At 42.5% G+C, this 24,375-nt stretch overlaps 2 protein-coding genes across 4 annotated transcripts in view; both read right to left on the bottom strand.

The window, feature by feature from the left end:
- LOC123373173 (synuclein alpha interacting protein) overlaps nucleotides 1–1,551 on the bottom strand; it is a 113,430-nt gene extending 111,879 nt beyond the window's left edge. For 2 of the 3 annotated variants that reach the window (XM_045022009.1, XM_045022011.1), the window contains exon 1: nucleotides 1,404–1,551. The gene's annotated coding sequence lies outside the window, so the exon portion shown is untranslated. Of the gene's footprint in view, nucleotides 1–764; nucleotides 784–1,403 lie in introns of those variants that run through there. The other variant, XM_045022010.1, reaches the window with a different exon arrangement.
- A 5,015-nt stretch (nucleotides 1,552–6,566) lies between these two features.
- The window catches only part of LOC123373292 (zinc finger protein 474-like), a 58,643-nt gene continuing 40,834 nt past the window's right edge, over nucleotides 6,567–24,375 (bottom strand). The window contains exons 5-6 of the mRNA XM_045022222.1: nucleotides 9,977–10,052; nucleotides 6,567–7,886 (exon numbers count right to left, since the gene is read on the bottom strand). Coding sequence (XP_044878157.1) covers nucleotides 10,021–10,052 — 32 coding nt within the window. The 3' untranslated portion in view covers nucleotides 6,567–7,886; nucleotides 9,977–10,020. The remainder of the gene's footprint in view (nucleotides 7,887–9,976; nucleotides 10,053–24,375) is intronic.

Genomic DNA, 24,375 nt, shown 5'->3' with positions numbered 1-24,375 from the left:
AGAACTAAATAAATGCTATTTTCACTAATATTTCCTTATGGTATAAAAACAGCAAACTTCTCTTAAATTTTCTTTTAACTATCAATATGTACCAGTAGAACATGTACAGTGTTTAAAACCATTTTCCCACAAGGGATGTCCGGGCTCAGAAGAGAACACAAATAAATTTGTATTTGCTTCAAATTTCACAGAAAATGATTTTTACAGTGGCACTTTGGGAGAACCAACATTGTGTATATGCTTTAGCTCTAATTAAATCCCTCAGATAAAACCCTAATTTCATTTGGAAAACACAACCCTGGGCTGGCTCCACTTTATAGGGGAGAGAAGAGGCTCTTTATTTCTGCTGTCATTCTCTTCCTTTACAGAGCTAAGTGCTTTTCTTCCTAGATAGATACCTGTCAATCATATGCTGATAAGAAGTACAGGGCTCTGTTGCTTGTTTTAAGAGGGAAACAACAGGAGTACTCCTTTTTCACCAGTTATTCACAGGCAAGCCAAAAATGCCACAGGAACAGACTGTTATATTTCAGGATTTAGTTCAAGGAACACTGAAAATTGTCAACAATAGTTATTTCTGAAACCTATTTCTTCTCTGCAAGCAGAGTTCAGCAAAGAATGCTAGCATTTCCTGTGGAAATTGTGTGGCTGCCAGTAACGTCCTCCTAATTTTTCTTCTCCCTTTTCATTGTTTTGTTTTGTATTTAAAATAAACACAACCTGGAATTTCGACAACAGCCACAATAACCCTTTACCTCACTTACCACCTGCAGATGAAAGTCATCAGGAGAGGAAAGCAAAGGAGCCACATTTCAGCAAGCAGCAAAACCAAAGCACACTGTAACCCAGCAAGAGAGGTGGCTGAGGATGTCTAAGTCCTGAATGCTGGATTTTGGGGCGCGGGGGGAGAGGGGTTAGCAGGCACTTCCCACACTATCCTATTGTGTATTCGTTTCACCCCACCCTGTATGTGATGCTGCCTTTATTCCGTGCCTGTTTTGCACGAAGTGGCTCGTTAAAGGGAAGACACAATGAGCGCCAATACTAGACAGGATGCCAGCCAAGCGGGGAAGAACATCGATTACGGTAGCGGTGGAAGCTGCTGCCTCTTGTGTGTCAACCATCTCCCTGCTAAAACAACTCCTTGGCTGCAGCGTTACTATAGAGACACCGGCTCTGTCCTAACCCCTGCCCGGCGAGGCGCTGCTCTCCCGGAGACAAACAGCGCCGTCCCCTGCCTGCGCTGCCGGAAGGGATGCGATGCCCGGAATCCCCCTCTCCGTGCACCGCGGCGAGGGAAGGGGGGTGGGGCCCCCGGTGCAAACTTGGAGCCGCAGCCTGCGCTGCCCCCTGCCCCCGGGGCTCTGCCTGGCCCAGGCTCGAGGGAACTTTGGCTCACTCACCCCGGGGCTCTGCCGGCCAAAGTGCTGCTGCTCCGCGGGGCCGCTGCTCGGACTCCGGCAGAACGCGGCCCGGGCGAGCTCGGGGACGCGGCCGCCCGCTGCTTGCGTCACAGTCACGCCGCGGCCATTCCCCACGCCGGGAATTCGGGGGGCTGGGGAGAGCCGCCACGTGATGCGCGGGGGCGGAGGCGCTGGGGGCTGCCCGCCGCGAGCCTGAGTGCCGGGAGCGCCCCACCCACTCCCCTGCCCTGCCCTGCCGCCCGCAGCCCGCCCCGTCCTCGCCGCCCGCACACGCGCGTGCTTCTTGCACGTTCTCCCTCGCCCCCCGTGACAGAGAGCCCGGGTGCAGCGCGGGGCGCCCCGCTCCTACTCCATCCCCGCCGCAGGGGCCGAAACCGGACAAAGCCAGGAGCGGGTGCCGGGCGCTGCGTCCTTCACCACCCCCCCCGCCCCTCCGGGAATTGCCCCTGCCCGAGCTGCTGCGGGGAGATTCCCGGGGTGTTGATGTCCCTCTCCTCAAGTGATCGCTCCGTGAGAGGGGTCAGCTGGGGTGAGGGCTGAGCAGAAAAGCCTGCCTGCCTTCCGGACCGTGCCGCCTGGCCCGAGCCCGCCAGCAGGGAAAGGGCCAGGCGCGTGCCCTTGTGCTGCTCACGGGATTCCCTCGGGGGGTTCTGCTGTCACACCACGCGCCACTCCAGAAGCGGGTCCGTTTAAAAACACCAGTGTGCTAAAAGTAGCATTATAGGGCGCAGAGCTGTAATTTGCTGGCAGCAGCAGGCACAAGTTGTAATGATGTCTAAAAAGCTATCTTTAAGGTGAAAACACACATCATCTCTTGGTATAACGTATTAATCACATGGCATCATATTGCACTAAAAATACCTGAAAATATTGGGTTTAATTCGTTCACATCTGTTTAAAATAAAACCTTGGGTTTTGGCTTAGTATAAAACCTGGAAAGCACACATCATGTTTTCCTTCCAGTAGATACAGATGGAGTTGGTGGCACCCTTGCAATGTATGGAACACATTTCCATTAAACTAATTTTAACTCCTTCTGTTAGAAAACCATATTTTATTTCATGTTATTGAGGGTTAGTGCAGTTACAAGCTGTGCCTCTGCTTCCGAATGTATAGTATATTTGTCAAACACGGGCTAGGTGGTCACTCTACTTAAACGTTACAGTAATTGTTTGTTATAAGGTTCTCAAGTGGTAACTTACTAGGCGAAACCATTGTGATTTCAGTGTGATGTAACAGGAAAACACTACCCATACTCTAAGTAATAGTTTGGCTGCAGTGAAAGTTCTTTTAAATGCATTTTCCCCACTTTTTCATAGTTTAATCTCTTCTGCCCTGTTTTCTCAGAAGTGTCTGGGATTTTTTTTTAATCACTATTCACACACATTTTCCAGCCTGCCTGTTAAACTTATCCTGCTCTATATCTTTCTCACTGGCCCTCCAGAGATTTTCTGTATGCTTTTACATTTCAAACATAAATCAGGACTTGGGTTTTCTGTCTCAGATGAGACAACACTGCAAAAGCCCCAAAGATGTGCATAGTAAATTAAAGTGAATTTCATGCTTGTAAAAAATCCTGGTTTGACATTACTGGTAACTGTTATCCACAGAACAAATATAGCACAGACAGCAGCAGTGCAAGCTTCCCCGCACTGTGCCACTAATGTTACTAAACCCCATTCTGGATTGAACATCTCTAGGAATTAACAGCAGTGGTTCACTCTGCATGTTCATTCGCTCCTTGGCCTTCATACGGAAATTTCCAGTGAAGTCACTAATCACAGTTCCTGGCCCATTAGGAATGGAACTGAGATCACCATTTGATGTATTCCGTAGAACAGCCATCAAATAGTAACTACTGATCTGATCTAGTGGCCTGGAGATGAAAGGCAGTATAGTAGTGTTCCATGATAATTCCCTTGCAACATAATGCGTTCTCATATATGTCACAGCTCGTTCAGTACACTTGCCCAAAGGTGGAAGAGTGTTAATTTAAAAAAATAAATTTATGTTTTTAAGATGTATGAAAAAGAAGCTTGAACATTGATTACAGTGAATTTTAGTTTTTGTATTCAGGCCATGTTATGTGGAACAGTACTTTGCTCAAATTCACTCTAAAACGGTCTGTTCACTATCTGAGGAGTGTGTGATTCAGGGACAGGAAGAGAAGAGTTTTATTTTGGAAACATTTGACTATTGCAGTGCTCTTAGGAAATGGCATATTTGGACACTGCACGTTTCACACTCGTACTTATATGGAGATTAAATAACTGTTTTGGGTATTTGAAATGCATTTGATTAGGTGGTTTTTTTTTTAAAGGAATGCTAGTCAGCTGTGTGTGATTAAATGGTTTTAAAAGGAATGCAGGTCAGCTTCAGAACACAGTGTCACATATAACTCATGCCAGGTCGAAGAACACAGTGTCTATGAAAAAGAAAAGCAACATATTTTGTAATTTAGGGGCTATAAATACACTCTATATTTAAATGCAGCCTATTAGCCTGCCAAGTATATTTTTATGTGTTACATGTGATATCTCACATAAAACTGATATTCTTGTTTATGGACTTGCTCCTGCACGCTTCAGTGGGAGTTTTGCTTGTGAAAGGAGTTCTAATCATGCTCTATATGTCTGTACAAGCAATAATTGTTGATATACAAGGGTCAATTTTTATAAGGATTGCAGGATGTACCATATTTATATATTATATTACACAGCACTGCTATTACTCTGATTAAAAAAATATCACAAGACACAATCTGTATTTTTATAGCATAGGAACAGATACAAAGCTTTGCTCAAATGTAGAATTTTTCCCACTTATCACCTTATCTCCAGACATAAGACATTGAAAAACAGGCTCTAGTATACTTTTTTTTATAAAAGATTAACCCAAGATCCGTTCAATAGTACATGAAAATTTACTAATCCTACTCGATGAGACAGACTGATCATGGTAATACATGTGATAAGGGTAAAGAGTATCTTTTGTGTGTGTAGTAAGTAAGTAAGAGCCCAGTCTTGTTCCCCCAGCAGACTGCAGGAGTTGAAGGTGGACAGTGGGTTACAGGATTGGATTCTAGGGGACTGAGCAAGCCCCCATTGAAATCAATGGAAATCATTCCATTAACTTCAGTGAATGTTGGATCTGGCCCCGTGTTTTTAACTCCCAGTAAAAGTTACCTTCAAATAGATTAAAATATCAGTATTTTAGTCTAGAACTACAATATTTTTCAATTTGATAATATTTGTATCTTCTATCCCACAGCTTATAAAATTAAAAAAATTACAAAGTTTCACAAGCTGTGAATAAAGGATTGTACAGTACTTGATATCTGTACTCAGCCTCCAGGATGGTGATCTATGACTGATGGTGAGTATGATACCACCAAGAGTATTGCCAGGGGTGTCACATTAAGTAAGGGCTGGAAATTGCAGAGAAACCACATCCACATCTGCTGAAATAACAAAGGCTAAGTTTTTACTAGTACTATGATGAATAGACCCTGTGTGTTATTTAGGGGCAATCAGGAACTAAATGTTTGGTTGTTTGGGTTTTTTTAATTTTGCCATTCAACTTTAAGTCTTGGTGGAAAATATTACACTCTCAAATCCTGAGTTACTTCAGACTAGGGTGACCATATTTCCCTGTGCTGAATACAGGACACCTTGTAAAACGGCTCCTATTCAACAGAAATCAATCAGAACTATGTGACTCTGACTTGAGCCCTGCGGCAGGTGCTGGGAATCAGGATTTTAACACCTCCGGCTTCAGCCCCACTGATGGGAATCGGGGCTTCAGCCCCCCACGGCTCCGGCTTCAGCTCTGGAGTGGGCACCGGGAATCGGGGCTTCAGCCTCCTCGTGGCTCCGGCTCCAGCGGGAATCAGGGGCTTCAGACTCCCCGCGGCTCTGGCTTCAGCCCCGCAGCAGGCGCCAGGGCTCGGGGCTTCAGTCTCACGTCTCCAACTTCAGCCCCACGGAGAGTGCTGGGGATTGGGTTGCAACCCCAAAGGGGGCGCTCAGGCTCTGGGTTTCAGCATCAGCGCCCAGTGACACCCCTGAAAGCACTTGCAGACCCCAATTGAGAACCCCTGCTTAAGGTTTCAAATGGCAAAGGGTGACACACATGGGGCTGCCTCTTGTGCTACGTGATGTGTCATCTTCCTGCCTCTCCACCCGGCCTGAGGCCACCACGTGCTCTCACTGATGAGCCACCGCCTCCCCGCACTCATTCGCCAGCCACAAACAAGACACGGCTGGGGCTGCGCTGACTAACCACTGCCTGGCCAGCAGGGGGAGCAGAAAATATGGGACAATTTGCCCATTTTTTAAAAAAAGGCAGGATGCCTGCAATAGGGCTTAAAAACAGGACGGATAGCCACCCTACTTTACAGAGGTGAGCCAGAACTAGAGCCATTGTTCCCACCTCCACCTCCTAACTTGGAGAGTTTGAAATACACCGGACAGATCCAAATTAACCCTGATTTTAGTTTTCCAAACCCATTCTGAATTTTCCCTACCTCCAATTTTTCATAAAGTAGACTACATATATTACGCAATTTAAAACCACTTTGTGATTGATGTCTGCATGGGAGATTTAATCCAAAACTTTTTGATACATGGCAAGTAACTCACAGAATGCAAGTCGCTCCAATAGTGTGTGCGCAGAACCCCTGTTCTGTTTCAAATTGCATTGTGTGAACACATGGCAACAATTGGCTGTGAACTGAGGGCACAGCATTCTCTGAAGCTATTCTATGGTGCTTTGCTTCTCTGCTGAGCAATGTACATCCCAGGATTGTTTTTGCTGTGAATTGTGAATTTCTGGGCGGGCTTGCACCATTTTCAAATTGTTATTGGCCAGGATTGACCCAGAAATGCTCTGCACCACTATTGTGGTTGTTGGGATGCAGACATTGCAAGCACAGGAATATTATGTGGGGTGGTTGAAGTTTTGGTACTCTATGTGCTTTTGTAAAACCCTATGAATTATTTCAGCTGTATTTTTAAGGAGTTTTTTGTTAAATGCAATGAATATCCATAATGGATGTACTGTAAATGGTTTTATTGTGAACAAACAATAAAAACCAATAATAAAGTTTGAATGAAACCAATGGAAAAATAATCTTTGTATATGGAAATACATTTAACTAACCAATCTTCTTAAGTAACCATATATACACAAACCTTTCATTACTGCAAACAAATCTTGAAGTGCAACAGTAAGAATATTTCAAATACAACTTTTTAGTGGTGGTATATAAACTTAAAGGTGAGTATACACCTTGCCATTGGCTCTTCTTGTACGCATGACCTCGGTCATGGGGAGAGTACATGGATTCTGGGGTCAAGTGTCTTGGTTCAAAATTCTCAAGGATGTTGCAAGGCTCAAGAAGAGCTGAACTCTGAGATCCAAGTGTTCTCATTGCCCAGAGGTTGGATCTGAGAGGTGAATGGGTGTTGCTGGGAGCACTGAAGTGGAGATGCAGAGGTTAGAAGTTGCTGCTGGTCCCAGCAGCCAGCATTGTCCAGGAGCTGAAGGACATGGCTAGGTCCCAAATTAAAGGATTGCATGGCCTGCTGGCCTAGCAGAAGCATGTTTTCCAGGAAGGCATTCTGGCTCAGGATAGCATCCATGAGTTGCCTTTGCATCTCTATCTTTTTCCATGTTCTCCTTGTTCATCAGCATGGTGATGCTGTCCTTGATCACAGCAATACTTTCCCTTGTCACTGCAACATTGTCTTTGGCCATTGTGAGAGTCTCCTGGGAGATCTGCATTTCTTTCTCCCTCTGGGTCCTCATGTATAGCCTCCACCTCTTAGCCAGTCTGGTTTTGCTCTGTGACTCTGCCTGGAGTTCTGCAAATATCTCATTCCAAGTCCTCCTTTTTCTCCCCCTCAAGTTGGCCAGCCTGTCAGCCGTACACAGAGGCACTGTTCTTAACAGTCTGTCTGTTGCATGTGTTGTGGGAGTTGCAGGGGGAACAAAAACAAACAAACTTCACCTCCCTGAGACTCTTCTTCCCATTCTTGGGGGAACCTCAGTAAGTGGTAGGTGGTCTATGTGTGAGGAAGGTGCTGGAGCCATTTGGATTTCAATCTACTGTATCTGCTTTTGTGTTGGTACGGGGTGGGGGGGGGGGGGGAGGTTGGAGTAATGTTCCTGACTTAGTTTTGTTTGCATGCTGGAGGTACTTCTATGGCAATGGAGGTGTAAAGGTGGATGGCGGGCATTGGAGCAAGCTAGATAGTAATCTCCTTTAGGCTGTCCTCACTCTGGAAAATGTTAAACTGAAGCAGGTGACTAAGAGGCAGAGATTGGTTTTACTCAAAAAGGCCAAGGACAAACCAGTGAGATATGCTGTGAAGTTATTCACCAGGATGGGCCCCGCAGAAGCACTACAGGAGTAGTAGAGGCTTGCAAGCTATACTGGAGGCATGGATGTGCAGCTATTCCCTGTAATGTATGAAACAAAATTGAGCTATTTCTCTATCTTAAGTCCTTCTATACCTAGGGTGACCATATTTCCCAAAGGGAAAATGAGACACCGTGCTGGACTCACTTGCTCCCCACTCCCACAAATTATTCTTGTAGTTTTTGGAACCTTTTCCTGTTTGTCAACATCTATTTTAAAATGTTGATACACCAAAACTAGACAGACTATTCCAGTAATGGTCTCTATAATGCCATTAACAATAATATTGCAATATCACCTCCCTTTTCCTATTCAATGTTTCCCTGTTTAAAACATCCAAGGATCACATTTACTGTCTTAGCTACCACACTGCACTGGGAGCTCATGTTTGGTCAGTTGTCCAGCTTGACCTCTCTCTCCTTCTCAGAGTCATGGTTTTACAAAATACAGTCTCCTATCCTGTAAGTGTGACCTACATTCTTTCATATACCCTGTGTAGAAAGAGAGATGGAGGAAAAGAGAAGAACTGTTGTCTTATGTGGAGAGAATGTATACACATGCTCAGTGGTGCCAATCAAAATGCCGGATAAAAAAGTCAGAAGTCTCTGAGTTAAGTTAAATGTCAATGTATACATATCCTTTTCAATTCAATAGGGTTATGAATGAGTTACTTTAGGAAATCCTGACCACACAATGTGTTTAATTGGATTAAGACCATGAACAGTAAGTGATTGGTTTCATTTGAGCCTTAAGCAAAAAACAGTATTATCTGAAACTTATAATAGAGGCTACAAATTAATTCTAATAAAGAAATCCTTTATATATTTTTCAACTATAGTCAATATACTAATTAAGCCCTCTGCTGTGGTTTTTAAGAAGATACACCAATGAATAACAGGATTCTAAGAAATTTTAAATTAACACCTACTGTGAACCACTTAGAATACAGAAGGCAGAAGAATCCACTTCTTGGATTAGTTCAAAGCAAGACATTTTAGACAATCATTAAATAATTGTAAAAAACCCATGCAAATATAGCTGAAAGGAATCTCTGAGAACCAATTATCTGTGTCTCTTGTACTTAGGAGAAAGGCAAAGCAAGGCTTCTGGAGTACCTCATAATGACCCTCCACTAAGAAAAGAGGGACTATACATAAATAAGTAGTAAAAGCAGAGAAACTTAGAATTCAGTAGGAATTGTTAGATATTAAAATCATACGGCCCTGTCCCGCACCATTAAAATCATGGGAAGTTTTGTTATTGACTTCAATAGGGGCAGCATTGGGGGCTGAGAGTCCTGGGGAAATGGTTCTAAAAGAGTGATAGTTGGCTGGCCTCTCTTTTCTTCTCCAGATGGCTTTGAGATAGCATTTTGAATTGGTCCTCCTGTAAATATACTAACTAAGCAAGAATACTGTGTATACCCCATCGAGGCCAATTCTTAACAATTTTGTATGCTTTTTTCCATTGTCTGTTTTGGTCTTTATAAGATGTAAGCTGAGAATGGTGAGGCTGTGCCTTAGAAACCCCACACAGTTCTTCAATATCTGACAGAAGTAACAAACATTTATTTGAAGATGTGTCTACATTGCAACCGGGAGACCACCTGTAGAGGTACCTAAGCTAGCTCGAGTGAAAGTTGCAGTGGAGCCTCGGTATGTACTCAAGAATCCTGGGTGGGCAGGGCTAGCCTGTGAAGCCACCCATGCTACCTTGGCTTCACTGCTATTGTTACTTGAGCTAGCTTTGATCTAGCTTAGGTATGTCCTCACTTGCTGCAATCACACCTCCCAATATCAGCACAGACTTATCCCAAAGCACAGAGAGTCTGAGCAGAAGGAAAGAACACAAGCCATTGGATCACAGTGCATACTGGTAAGGGAACTTTTCCCTTAGTTCTTAAAATTAGACAGCTTGTACAAGTGATATCTGTTTAGTTTTCCTAAAGAGTAACAACAAATCATCCTCATTGTGATCTTTTCTTAAAAAAAAAAAAAGCACTCAAACCCTTCATGTCAAAACCAATAATGTTACTTTTAGTAAAAATAACAACAAACTTTCAGTATGCCAAAGTAGGCAGTAGCTGATGGACTGACAGTTGCAGAATGCTAAAACAGAATAGACAGCTCACCAAAAATTGTCAACAGGAGACTATAAATGTGTTCGCTGCACAGATCATTTTTCCCAAAGAAAAGGAGCTAGTTTGCCTGTAGCAGAAAAAAAGAAAAAAAAGAAGAGAGTTTCATTCTGATGATCAATTGCTGAGGAATTTCACCTTCCTTTACTGATCAGGTCTATCAACATCAACATCCTCCCAACATCAACTTGCATATGAGAAGTGTCTCAATAGTAATATGAACAGAGAACAGTGCAGGAAAATCATATCTCCAGTCCCCTTAATAGACTAAATAACCTTTAGTTTGCAATGTAATATCCAGCAATGTTGATAAAGTAGGTTATTTTGTAGATCTTCAAACTAACTTAACATAACTAATCCATAGTTGTCTTTGTTAATTTTGCTCATTCAATATGTCGTTGTCTTACCTGGGGTGTAGGTGATTGAAAACAAGTTAATTTCAGAGTGTTTTTCTCTGGTTCTGTAGTATTGGGCTGCTGTTTTCTTTGTCTTTCTTGACATCTCTCATATCTGCAACACCAGCTATTTAAAGAACTGCTGGCTACAGGAAAACTTGTTATCTTTGCAATTTAACCGTTGCTACTGAGTAGTGTGTGCACTCCTGTCTGGTTGAAATAGTTTATTTGTAATAAAATTTCCATTAAATTGTAGTGCTCTTTTTAAACAATCAGCAGGCAGGGTAGAGCATGGGGACAAGATTGAGGAACGACATTGTTCTCTATAATGCAGCAGAGAGAACGAAAGCAAGCTGTGTTCTCTAAGAAAACCATTGTTCGCATCTGCTCCTACTCCCACTGGAGTCAGAGGCACAACTCTCTTACTATGGTGTATGGTGCAGAACATAAAACCGAAATAGAACAGAACAGAACTGAATTAGATGCTTCATGCGGATGAGGTGGACAACCCAGGAAGCTGAACTTGATGTTTGTCTCCTTATTAGACAGATTTTACAATCTCAGGTAAGAAGAGATGTGCAACAGGCACAGGTTGAGAGGAGGCCAACAAGTGATAGTGATAGAAAAGTATGGCCTTCCACAGGAGCAAGGAGGAGAGAGTAAACATGCTATGTGTGCTTTCACCCTGCATCCCCTCGCCCATCGAAAAGACAATGTTTTTCAATTCACTTATACAAGAACAAAGCAGCACCTATCCAAATCCACAAATGTGGAACTATGAATCAGAGAAAACAAACATAGTTGGCATCAGAACAACACTTAACATGATAACTATGTTTTCTTCCAAAGACAACATTTTTTATTAATCATTCACATAGCACCACAAATGTACACAGCACTGTGCAAGACAAATAAGACAAGATCCCTGCCCCAAGGCATTTACAATCTCTCTCATCCATCCTTCTGTCCCACACAAACTGTGCTATGTGAATGGTTTGAAAATTAAAGCCAGCAAAGTTAAAACAATTTGGACCATATACTCAACTGTTCCTGATTGTCATACCTCCATTGCAGTCAATGGAAATATATTAGATTCACAGCAGCTGAGGTTCTGGCTGAGATCTTTTATTTTCTCTCCCCACCCCACCTCAAGCTATGTAGATAAGGAACTTAAATAATAGCAAATATGATTTAGAGCTTTTCTTGTCTAGATAAATTCTTCATTTTCTTTTTTCTTTAGAATCATCTATTGCATTAGAAGGATTTTTTCGTCCTTCCCTACACACATTTCCTTTCGTCTCTTCTCCCCTTGGGAGGTGGCTAGAATGGTGGCAAAGCTCTGGCAAAGGCAAAGGGTCCATCATTGTGTTAAGAAGGAAACAAATTCATTGTCATCTTGAGGCGGGATGTTCCAAGCTCTGAGCCACCATGAAAGCTCTATCCCCCTCTCTCGTGCGTTTCGCAGTTCCATTTGTTCTATTGATTGCAGTTTTGAAGGGTTATAGTGATTGAGAGAGTTGGTCTTTGAGAAAGGTTGGGCTTTGAAGATCAAGACCCAGGGACTATAATTTCTCCTACTTTTCTGGACTCTTTACACTTCTGGAGTAATGCAAAAGTATCAGAAACTTGTCAGATCCGGCCACGCCAGAATTCTCTTGGCATGGCGGAAACTTAAGTTGGTGTATACCTGGTATAACTGTCCTACATGCAATTCCTGCTCCCTGCCCTTGAATTGGAGAAGCATAGTCACAATAACAATACTACTGTGCTCTGAATATAATAAGCTGACAAATGGCACCTTGGGAACTGTTACCAGCTTGTGTCATTTAGAACAGCCACTAGGTTGCTTTAAACTACTTTAGGACTGGAATTAGACCAGCCTGAGAATCAGAGAGAGCTAAGTATTTTCTTGATGGTCTCTACTACTTTGGTATGCTGAGTGGAAAGGGAGTGCCACAGAGAATTTGTATCCAGGCCTTTGAGTTCGACCTAGAAGCCTAAGGAGAGCAAATACTGCACTGGTAGCACCAGAGTTTTTTTTGTTTCTGAGATGGGCTGACACATTCTGTGCCAGCTAGAGATTCTTCTAGATCAGAGTTGAGCAAACTATGGCCCACAGGACACATCTGGCCCATGGGACCCTCTTGCCCGGCCCCTGAGCTCCTGGCCCAGGAGGCTAGCCCCTGGCCCCTCCCCCGCTGTTATCCCTCCCCCGCAGCCTCAGGTCGCTCCGCCGCTGGGGCTGCGAGCTTCTGGGGCAGCGCAGCTGCAGAGCCCGGCCTGACCCGGTGCTCTGTGCTGAGCAGTGGCGACGACGTGGTTGGCTCCAGCCAGGCGGTGTCCGCCAGCCACCGGTGCTCCAGGCAGCGTGGTAAGGGGGCAGGGAGCGGGGGGGCTGGGGATAGAGGGCAGGGGAGTTTGGGGTGGTGGTCAGGGGGCAGGGGTGTGGATAGGGGATGGGGCGGTCAGAGGGCTGGGAACAGGGGGGTTGGATGGGGCAAGGGTTCTGGGGGGGCAGTCAGGAATGGGGAGGGGTTGGATGGGGCAGCAGGGAGCAGTCAGTCAGAGGCAGGGGTTCCCGAGGCAGTCAGAGGACAGGGAGAAGGGGTAGTTGGATGTGGCAGGGGTCCTGGGAGGGCCATCAGGAATGAGAGGAGGGGTTGGATGGGGCAGCGGGGGGTGGTCAGGGGCAGGGTTTCCGGGGCCAGTCAGGGGACAGGGAGTGAGGGGTGGTGGATGGGGCAGGAGTCCCAGGGGGGCTGTCAGGGAACGGGGGGGTTGGACGGGGCAGGAGTCCCAGGGGGGCGGAGGGAGGGGGGGGCCGGGCCACAACCCCTTCCCCTAACCAGCCCTCCATACAATTTCTGAAACCTGATGCGGCCCTCAGGCCAAAGAGTTTGCCCATCCCTGTTCTAGATTATCACATTCACCACTAGATACAGCACATGGCAATAATCAAGCCTGGAGGTCACATGTACATCGATCATCATGATGAAGTCTGCCTTTGTCAAGAAGGGCAGAGTATCCTGGCTAGTCATAGATAAAAGCGGATATTGTTGGCAGTTGTTGCAATTTAGGTAACTAGTAGCAGTGAAACATCTGAAGGTCCAAGTTTGCAAATATTTTGATAAATTGAGAATAGTTGCCCTAAAATAAGGATAATGGTAACAAAAATCAAACATGGGCAACAGTTCAAGCCTGGGAGAGAAGTGTGCGGAGATTAGGAAAGAAAGGATTTGTGGGGAAAGTGGGTTTATGGAGAAGAGCAAGGATAGTTGAGGCCTGCGTTTGATAGTTACTGGGCCCCTACATCCCCCTTTGAAGCCATCCCATCAAAGGAAATCATGGGAGTTGCAGGTGCTCAGCACCTAACAGGGAAGAGGGCACAAAATTGAGAGTAGAAAAGTAGAGGAAGGGAAAGTAAATAGTGAGGGCTGGTATGATGTATGGTGTGAAGAGAGAAAAGGAAGAACTGATTGCTACGTGCATCTCTGCTGAGATTAAGCAGGGCATCCTATGTACAGACAAGAAATCTGAACATGACGCATTTAAGGACAGGAAGCCTGTGAGCGAAATCAAAGATGATGGGTCAGAGCAGTGGAGGCTAATTGAAGAAGCAGCAAAGGTACTTCAAACTATGGGGACAAGCTGTGATGCACGCCTGTCACATTCCTCTTACCTCCATTGTCTGGGATGAGCAACATATAGATCAAGGGTAGGCAACCTATGTCACGTGTGCGAAAGGCGGCACGCGAACTGATTTTCAGTGGCACTCACACTGCCCAGGTCCTGGCCACCGGTCTGGGGGGCTCTGCATTTTAATTTAATTTTAAATGAAGCTTCTTAAACATTTAAAAAACCTTATTTACTTTACATACATCAATAGTTTAGTAATATATTATAGACTTATAGAAAGAGACCTTCTAAAAACGTTCAAATGTATTACTGGCACACGAAATCTTAAATTAGAGTGAATACATGAAGACTTGACTCACCACTTCTGAAAGGTTGCCAACCCCTGATATAGATGCTGGCTTGATGTTTATATGGCATATGAATGACCCTTTAATTACTCTAATCTATCCTGTTGACTAAAATCTGTTTGCTTGCAGGATCAGACTACTGTTATCTGGGCACTATTCTAACTTTGCCTGAGCTGCTGGGATGTGTTTTCAATGCTTCGTTGCCTTAGAGGGGTTATAATCCCATTATGGAGTGATTGTGACCGAGGCCAGGTACAGGCCTCAAACATTGTTATTTCTCTCTCATTAGTGCTTTTTCGCCCCATAATAACCTTGCTCCTAATTTTAGGGTTTATGTGAAGTATCCCTGACAGAGGTTTTAAGACATCATCTTCCCTTTTGCCCTATTCCATCTTCTCGTATTGGTTATTTTTTGTTCTTTTTATTTTCTCCAATGCCCCCACACCCAAATTAAACACATATAAACCAAGTAACAAGTTTATACATTTTGACCATTAAACCAAAAGAAAATCTAACAAAGAATTGAAAACGTGATAAATTGGTTATTCAATTTTAATTGAGTGCACTGCTGATATTCAATTGAAGGGATATTTTTTCAAATTTTCCATTGATAGGATAAGTGATTTTCCAATACCTGCAAAAGCTCAAGAGCAAAAGGAGTTTAATCGTAATGATCCTAATCAGAGGATCTTAATGTTCATGAGAGGACATTAGGAACAAGCAAACTGGCAATATAAGAATGAGCTAGATCATAAGCAAGATTTTGATAATCAGTACAATGAACTACTGGCAGCCAGAGTACAGATTTTAAAAAAAAGTTTTCTTATAAGCTCCCTAAGACTTATAAGGCTTGCTCCATCCGCCTGCAGAACATGGAGTGCCTCCTGTCAGGAGCCGAGTGTCCGTAATTCTCATCGATTTCAACCTTGACTTTTGATTTTATGTCTCTTCACTGCAATTATTTCCGATCTTGATCTGTCTTCATGGAATCAGATGATTAGAATGAGGATCTAGAGTGTTTGGAGGGGAGGTTGGAACATGGCTTGTTTGTGCTTGTTAGGAAGTTACATTTAGATATCTGTATGTTATAAGCTATTAAAAATGTCAGATAAGCAGCTGAAAAGAATACATGGAAACTAGATAACAAATGTTTTCTTTAGGCTCAGGAAAATGCCTGACTTTCAGATGTTTGGTTTTAAACTTTAACCTTAACCTTGAATTTCCAGGCTTTCAAAATTTGGTTTGAATTAATGTAGCATTTTTTAAATGTTTTAATGCCATTGATCTTTGTTTGAAACACTGTGTGTTTACAAGGCCTCACCCCCGCACCTGGGAATACGTACTAGGTAATGCTAAGTAAAACATCAAATTTTTAGTCAACTTTCAAAATATGCACAGTTGTTTGCATGTGTATTACATATTTGTAAATATGAGCACATGTATTTGGTATATTTTAAAAATTAAAGCACAGATCCTCCATGCTGTCTGAGCTGCATTTGGCATAGGTCTAAAAGGTGGGGAGGCAAAGGGGGCATTCATTGACTTTTGTGGTTTCTAATTTGGGGGGGCTCGTGGCTGCTGCCCCAATACCTGGACACCTGTTCCTAAGTGTCTTTATGCTGAGAGTTGAACATTTGGATATTATTGACTGCCTTGAGGAACATAGGTTCTTCTCCCCATTGTTGTGAATAAGATGCATAGGAGAGTTATTATATCTTTTGAAACTTGCCATCTAATTTTTGTAAAACTTAACCTCCAGGGAGTGCTTGTCATTAACTTTCTGTCCTTGATTGTTGTTTGCTTTGTTGGCTACATATGTATTTTATTTACCAGTGTTAAGACAACTACTTAATGCCTTATCTGTGGATGTTGTTGAAGAGGGTTGATCAGCTATACTAAAATGTTCCTTTTCAGCCAGATTACGCTTTCTTCTGGAGATCCATTGGGCTCAAAGTGGAGTTATGAAAGCTTTGTAAGACCCTGTCTGCAACATGAAGTCAGCTGGGGTGAAATCCTGGCCCTGTTGAAGTCAATGGAGTTTTATCATTGACTGCAAAGGGGCCAGGATTTCACCCTTGGAGAGAGACATTTCTATATTGCAAGTCAACTCAGATCTCATGGAAGGGTATGTAGCCCTTAGAGTTCAGAGTCCCTGGGAGGAACCAGAGAGAGCTCAACATTTCTGATGCAGAAAGTTTCTTATCAATGTAATTCTCTAATTTGGATATTGGAAATGTTCCCACTGTTTAAAATAAAGTACTGGAAATTAATTTAAACTGTGTCAACAATTACAAGTAACATACATCCAAGCATTGTAAGGATTAATTTAGATTGTGATTTAATCCTTTTCCCTCTAGGATCCAAACCATCAATCCTACCAGAAGAGTTTTTAAAAATAAGTTTATTTTAGAGTATGAAATTTAAGCCTACAGTCTTATTCCTGCCTTTGGTTTGAGGCAGGGTGTGATGTGGCAACACAAAAATAAAGATACACGATAGAAATAGACACTTATTCTGTCCATGAAGTTGTCTTTTTAAACCATGGAATAAGATCCATGTCATTCTATTTTCTCTTTTAGATGTCTTTGATCCTTTTGTCTATTTCCAGTGTGCATAATGCAGCCTACATACTCACACAACAACCGTTATAAATATCTGTGTGCCTGGTTTAGTCAAGGGGAATTGTTCAAAATAAGTATATATACGATCTTATTTTTGAGTGGAGAGAGTAGGGGACAGGATGTATGGGGGTTATTTTAAAAGATGCATTTTTTAAGAAACGGTAGACCTTTAACACAGCAGTATTAGGGAGCATTGCCATGGTAACATTATAAGCTGTGCTAACAGAGTCCGTAATGGGATCAAGCTGGATAAACCTCTCTCCTTATGCATGAAAGAACACCTTTATAAGTCACTATTTTTTCTCAGTTATAATCCTGAAAGCCCAATTCATGAAAAGTTTATCGTATGAGATTTTCACTCAAGGAGAGACGTGGAGCCTTAAAACTAGGGCAGGACTAAGATTTAAAAAAAAATCATCTGTACATGTGTCATGTTCCAGCCTGCAAATAAACTTTATTTGCTTTTTAAAAGATGAGTAGAAAATGATAAAGGGTAAACAAGGGCACCTATGACCTGCTATTTGTTTGTAATCCTTTCTGTGTATATGTTAGAAAGAGAGCAAGAGCAAGTGCTCGTGCTCTAGAATAAGCTGAAAGTCTCCAAGGCCCTGGTTGTCCTGTCTGTTCATTGACTTTTAAAACATTGAGAAAAGAAGCACAAAAGCATGTGAAAAAGAAAGTGTTATGCTGCCGCAGAGTATACTGAAGTGTTCAAATTGAATTGGAAATTGAACACGCTGGCAAACAGCAACCACAAAGTGTTGACTCTTTAGAAAATGGAAATATGATGATGAAAGGTACACCTGCAGCTAATGATCACCTTCCTGCATGCATGGGTGAAAAGCATACGTTTAAAATATTCAGTAAAGCTGCCCAGAAAGCTTTTAGCCGCATCCTACACTTTACGCTCCATTAGGGTCAGATTCAAAAAGAGATCCAGGAAGGACAGGGTAAAAGCTATTAAGACAGATTAAGGGTCCTCCACAGGACAGTTCACCACCAAGGGATAACCCACCACAGTTAGACAGACACATTCCAAACAGCCATTAAAAGGAGGAGGAAGGATACAGAATGTGAAATGGTGAAATACATATGGCCACATATATGGCTTGGAGGCTCAGATCAGAATTAGACAATATGGAGTCTGCACTACTATTTGAGCACTACCCATTGGGAATAATGGATAAGAAAATTTCTAGGGTAGATGCAACCACACAGTGCTTTTGGACAGGGATTCTGAGGCTGGCTGCACTACCTAGTTCCACTGCATAATATTTCTCCCAACATGCAACTGGGATAATTAGGACTGTGCTATATTTCAGAATATATAGTTCCTTACCACTAAACATTTGAATTCTGATGACATTTAACTAAAAAAAATGATAATTTTGCCAATGAAAAAAGTGAGACTTTCCTCTACTGCTCTGTCGGTTAACTTTAGCATTTTAATATCAACCAAAAAACATATTCGACAATTGCCATGTGGTGCATTTAATTCCACACAGGAAAAGTGAGGAAAGTTTCCCCTGTCCCCCTCCCCATCAGCTGGATGCACTATTCATCAAATGTGGCCCCTTTTTTTGGTTTCTGAATTGTCCACAAACAAAACACTATCTCCATGAACACATTCATTGTTCATGTATTGTATGAGCATACATAATGTCAGATATTACCTAGCCTATAGCTAAACTGTTCTTTGTGAGGACTGCCATGGGTATTTGTTAGTCACTATTTGATATCTGAGCTGTGTTATTTTAGTTTCATGGTATTGTTTCTGCTCCCAGGCTGGATGACTGTCTCTTTTACTCTACCAGGATCCTGACATGGGCAGTAAGGACCAAGCATCAGAGCTGGGTCAAACCTGAGGCTGAGAGCAGCAGAGGAGTTCATAGTCAAGTCCCAGGCCAGGATCAATACCAAGGATCAGAATCCAAGTCAGGTTTCAGGTCAGGAGGTGAGGTCCAAATCAAGCCAAGGTCAAAACCAGGAGTTCAAGAGGTAGAATGGTTATAGCAGCTACAGAAGATCCCTACAGAGACCTGGACACTTCTTGGAACACCCTTTGGTTTTATGTAAGGCTGCTGCCTGACAGACCCCTTGAGGTGAGACTTCCTATGGTCTGTGTCCATAGTGGGTTATGGGAAGTGGAGGGTGAGCTACTTACAGCTGCTGCTGGGTAGCACCACAGAAGTGGCTGGTAACAGCTCTGTGGACCTGGGTTTGAAACCTGCTGGGCCTTCCATTCAGGAGGCTGGGCCATTTTAGGGAAAGGTAGCAGAAAATAACAGATCAAAGAAATTATAAGACATTTTCTTTTCCTTTACTGTTTTCCCACAAGAACATTATATTCTATGTGCATGCATAGCAGATTTTAAAACATTTATCTACTTCTTGACCGAGGGAGAAAGACAAACCACTAAAAGCAAGATTTAAAAAAATGTATAGCAGATTATTAATTAAAATTTCTCTTGTCACATTCACACAAACTGTTTGCATGTATCCTACTGCGGTGTTGATAAGCACACAATGCTCTGTGATCATTCTTCCCCTTCTTTTTTATTTATAAATAGGCTTAGCTGGAATGGGGCGATCCTAGAACTTATGAGGCCTCAGAATCCTATTTTGTGAGCCCTTCCAAAAACTTGAAGTGATTACTTCCCAATGCTATAAAGCAACTCAATAGCAAAATTAAGGATAGAATTCTGGACTCCTGACTCTTAGTTCCTTGTTCTAACCACTTGCATGTACACCTTCTTTTGCCAGTTGCTGCTTTCAGCCTATTGAAACATGACTTTTTAACCATACATAATAAGTTACTATAATTAACAAGCCATGCATTTTTAACATAATTTGTAATGATTAAATTTAATTTATATATTAAATATAGTATAATTAATACTTACTAGTAACTAAGCTTGGTCTACACTACAGATTTCTGCCAACATAGCTATGTTGGTCAAGAGTGTGAAGAGATGTGATCCCTGTCGGACAGAGATGCGCCAACAAAAGCCCCTAGGGTAGATTCAATTATACAAGTACAATTGCACTTTATCAGTATAACTTGTTTTGTTTGGGGCAGGGAGTGGAATAAACCATAAAGTATAGCTTTGCTGATATAAGCTGCATCCACACTAGAAGCACTTTTTTGATACAGCATACCAGTATAACTATACATGCAGAGTGCTGCTAGTGTAGTCAATAAGAAAATCAACTAAAAATAACCCCTTTTGTTTGGATAGATACCATTTTATGAATCAGCCAACATGTTGAGGAAGCTGGTGAGAGACACCATAATAACTGATCCAGCTAGTACTCATCTCTTCCAATATGTGGCCCAGAGATTGAGAGTTGTGGTGTCACTCCTGAACCCGAGACTCCAAGATGATGCCACTAGCCACGAGGATGCCTTGTCAGCTGCATTTTCCACCACAGTAACGCTACTTAATGTACTAATTCTGAAAAATTCCATCTCTGAATATGTCATCATTGCATCTGTGGCCAAAAGGAGAAGTTTCTCCATGGTCATATTTGATTTTTATATCCAACTGCATGTTAACCACATTCGCCCACAATGCAGTTATTTTGGATAGTCGTTGTTCAGTTTGTATCATAACTTGGTCAGCAACTGCAAGGATAATAGCAGTTTAAAAATGAGCTGCTTCCTAAAATGGATCTCTTTCTTTCTTTCACACAGTTAATTACAAAAAGTCATCTCATTTGAGTAATGGTTAATGTATTATGCAATTATAATCATACAAGTCACTTCTTAACATCTAATTTTATGTTAGTTTTGTTTTACATTGTATTATCTATAAAAGAAATCCAAGTAGTCTTCAGAATACTGTGTTTAGTATAATAATTTCAAGTTTAATTAACTGGAAAATTCTAATTGAATTGTAAATTCTGTAATCCTACAACAACAAAAATAGTCACGGATTTATTCATGTAGAATGAAATTCATCCCTCTGCAGACAGTCAATAAAAACCTCTTTGTATGACCTATGTCCCTTTTAAACCTGACATTGAGGGCTTAAGTGGGACTAAAGTCATGCTCAGAACTCATGCTAGCCCTCTACACATAAATAAGAAGTATTTCTGCTCCTTTCACAAGATGTGGCTGAGCAAGTCCCTCAAATGTATTGGAAAGCCAAAGATCATGGCCTTGATTCTCCACTCTGTCAGAGCTCTGCTCAGATGGCATGGAGAAGGGGCGGGGGGCACTGGTTGTAGCTCCTTGATTCACAGGAAAGTGGCAGGCACAGGAGGCTGCAGGAACATCTCCGGCAGCTTTCCACCAGGAAAGAGTTTCTCTGTACAAGGAAAATGTCTACTGGCTATCTCTAGCCAGCTCAAGGCCACTTTGCACTGCTTTTGCAGAATGAAGTGGTCTTAGTGGACCAGAGAATCCAGCTGATAGTATTTGCTGGCTGTCTAGCTGATAAGCAGAGATACTCCTGTCAATCAGAGACTAAGACTAGAAACCATCAAATACAAACTTTGGTTTGGAATAGACTGAGAGAAGGATGCCAGAATTCTAGGGCATTACACAATCTTGCTGGGTATGCTGATATCATTGCTGGGGTTCATCAAAGAGTTATGAAGAATGAGACAACTGTTTCAGATACAGACTGACTTTAGACATAATGGATCCTTGTTAGAAATCCTGGAAAAGGGGCTCTGTTCTGCCTGCTATTACCTACCCAGAATCAGACTATAAGAAAGAATGAAATAGTCAGCATTTCAAGAGCTTACAAAATAAATTACTAGTGCCATGCCTAGTAGCATTGCTGTAATTATGGGTCAGTTCCTAATACCATTATAAACCACACATTCCAGGGCTTTACAAGCACTTAAAGACATATTTTAAGCACTTAGAGGCATATTTTACTCTTGGTGCATAAAAGGAACAACCAGTGGCAACAACAAAAGAAATGCAGACTATATCCCTTAGTTCTTAGCATTGACTGTGGCCTTTCACTACTTTTAAATAAAAACCATACAAACATCAGAACGGCCATACTAGATCAGACCAAAGGTCCATCTAGCCCAGTATCCTGTCTTCCGACAGTGGCCAATGCTAGGTGCCTCAGAGGGAGTGAATAGAACAGGTAATCAAGTGATCCATCCTCTGTCGCCCATTCCCAGCTTCTGGCAAACAGAGGCTAGGGACACCATTTCTGCCCATCCTGGCTAATAGATTCATGGAGGATAGGTCCATCAATGGCTATCTAGTTCTTTTTTGAAGCCTATTATAGTCTTGGCCTTCAACATCCTCTGGCAAGAGTTCACAGGTTGACTATGGATCACAATCTGTTAACCACAATCTGTATGCACTCACATACCATTATCCTAAGCCATTTCTTGTGATATTTTCAGCTACATTGTGAAAAAATTCAGTGTTGTGTTACATTAATGCAGTATCACAACTCTCTACTGACATGGTATCACATCTGGAGGACCTGATAATAAAGTCAGAGGGACTTTCTTGTAAAAGGTATGAGTTGTAATGGCTCCACCAACATACCAGATCCAAAGAAGCTGCAGGCAGGATACTGTGTCAATAGCAGGGTTTTGTTTTCAATGGCTATGTCTCATAATCCTGGATTTTGGAAGTGGTACAATGTCAATAGGAGTTGTTTTTGTTTTATTTTGGATATGATGTTCAAAAAGAAAAAAATGTATTAAAATAATAGTAAGACTCTGGGCGAAACCTAGAAGTACAAACTTTGACCTTAATTAACCCTGCTATACTTAGATATTTCAGCACATGTACTATATAAAAATCACACACTTCACTGAGATGCCTTAATGCCAAGCACTGTAGTATCTGGACACGGAATTCCTACAATGCATAGGCACAACAGGATGAATTAAAGGAGACTTAAATCTTACTTCCTTGTTATTAATGATTATCACTAACAATATTTATGCATGTATTTATTTATTTGTATTGTGGTAATGCCTATGAGCCCCCCTCATGGACTATGACTCCATTGTGGACAAACACACACAAAAAAAAGATGGCACCTGGTCCAAAGAACTTACAATTTAAATGTTTAGTAATTTTATTTTTATTTACTAATCTACTGGTAAAACAGACAAATCTGGATCCTCAGCTGCAGTCAAGAATTACACATCACATCTCAGGAGGGGATTGCAAAAGGAGCTTCAGTCCACCGTTACACTCCCCATCTCCAGGCTGGCTGGGTGCCAGGCCAACACTCCATCATTAGTAGTAAGAGCAGCCTGATCCTTTGTACCAGTTGCCAGCATCCCCAAGCTGGAAATATATCAGCCAGGGAATGCCAAGGTCACAGCAGCTCATGCCTCTTAAGCTTGCTGCTGGGGGTGAGGGTGATGTAAAAACTTGTACTCCAGCTCTACACCACCAGAGGATCCGGATAAAATGGGATTGTCCTTCTGTGACCGTCTACAACAGCATTAGGGTCATTTTGTACGAGCAGTTTGATGCAAAGTGGCTGCTAGGCAGGAGAATAATCTGGCCTACAGTATTCTGTTGTGTATGTCATAGAGGTAATTTATCTAAATTATTGCAACTGTGCCAAAGTACCTTCTTCTCCTCAGCAGGCTCAGTCCTTTTTAGCCTTGGAGACACAGGCTTAGGCAAGGCAAATCCTTACCTGTAGCACAGGGTCTGGCTATTCCTTTCCCCAGTCAGTCCCTGGTGCTTGTTTTCCTTCCTTTCCGGGGAGGGAGTGCAGCCTTCCTTCCTGGAAGGGTTTAGTGTCTTGCTGCACCCAGCCTACTGGCAGCTTTCCTGTCTCTCTCTCCTCTCCCTTCCACACAGGGGAGGGTTTAAAAAGGTCACAAGCAGTTGGAGCCAGCTGAACCTAATTAGTTCCCTAGTAACCCCTTATTTCCCTGTGGTTATCTCGCCTCAGTGGATTGGGAGAGGCCTTTTAACCCCCTGGGACTAATTACTACCTCCCCCCTTTGTAGCTGTTTGTCCTGGGTTTACCACACAACATATAAAATTAAGTTAAAATTATTCTTCCTACCCTACCCAGAAATATGAGATCTACACTAGCAGCGCTTTAACATGGCTTGTGTGGTCAAGGCGCAGCTCTAAAAAACCACCTCCAGGAGGGGTGTAGCTACCAGCACTGGGAGTGCAGCTCCCAGCACTTGTGCACTGTTTACACTGATGCTTTACAGCACTGAAATTTGCTATGCTCTGTGGAGTGTTTTTTCACACCCCTGAGCCAGAAAGTTGCAGCGCTGTAAATTGCCAGTGTAGACAAGGATACAGAAGATAATTGCAAAGCATTTTGTCCTTTGGATTATATAAAGAATAATACAGTGAGTCTGACTCTGCAGAACACAAAACTGCCATTGGCACTCCAGTGGTAGGTTGGCCTGAGTAAGGACAGCAG

Source organism: Mauremys mutica, chromosome 6 (genome assembly GCF_020497125.1).
Source record: "Mauremys mutica isolate MM-2020 ecotype Southern chromosome 6, ASM2049712v1, whole genome shotgun sequence".
NCBI lineage: Eukaryota > Metazoa > Chordata > Testudines > Geoemydidae > Mauremys > Mauremys mutica.
Note: the sequence above shows the minus strand (reverse complement) of the source record. Positions and strands in the feature narration are given on the sequence as shown.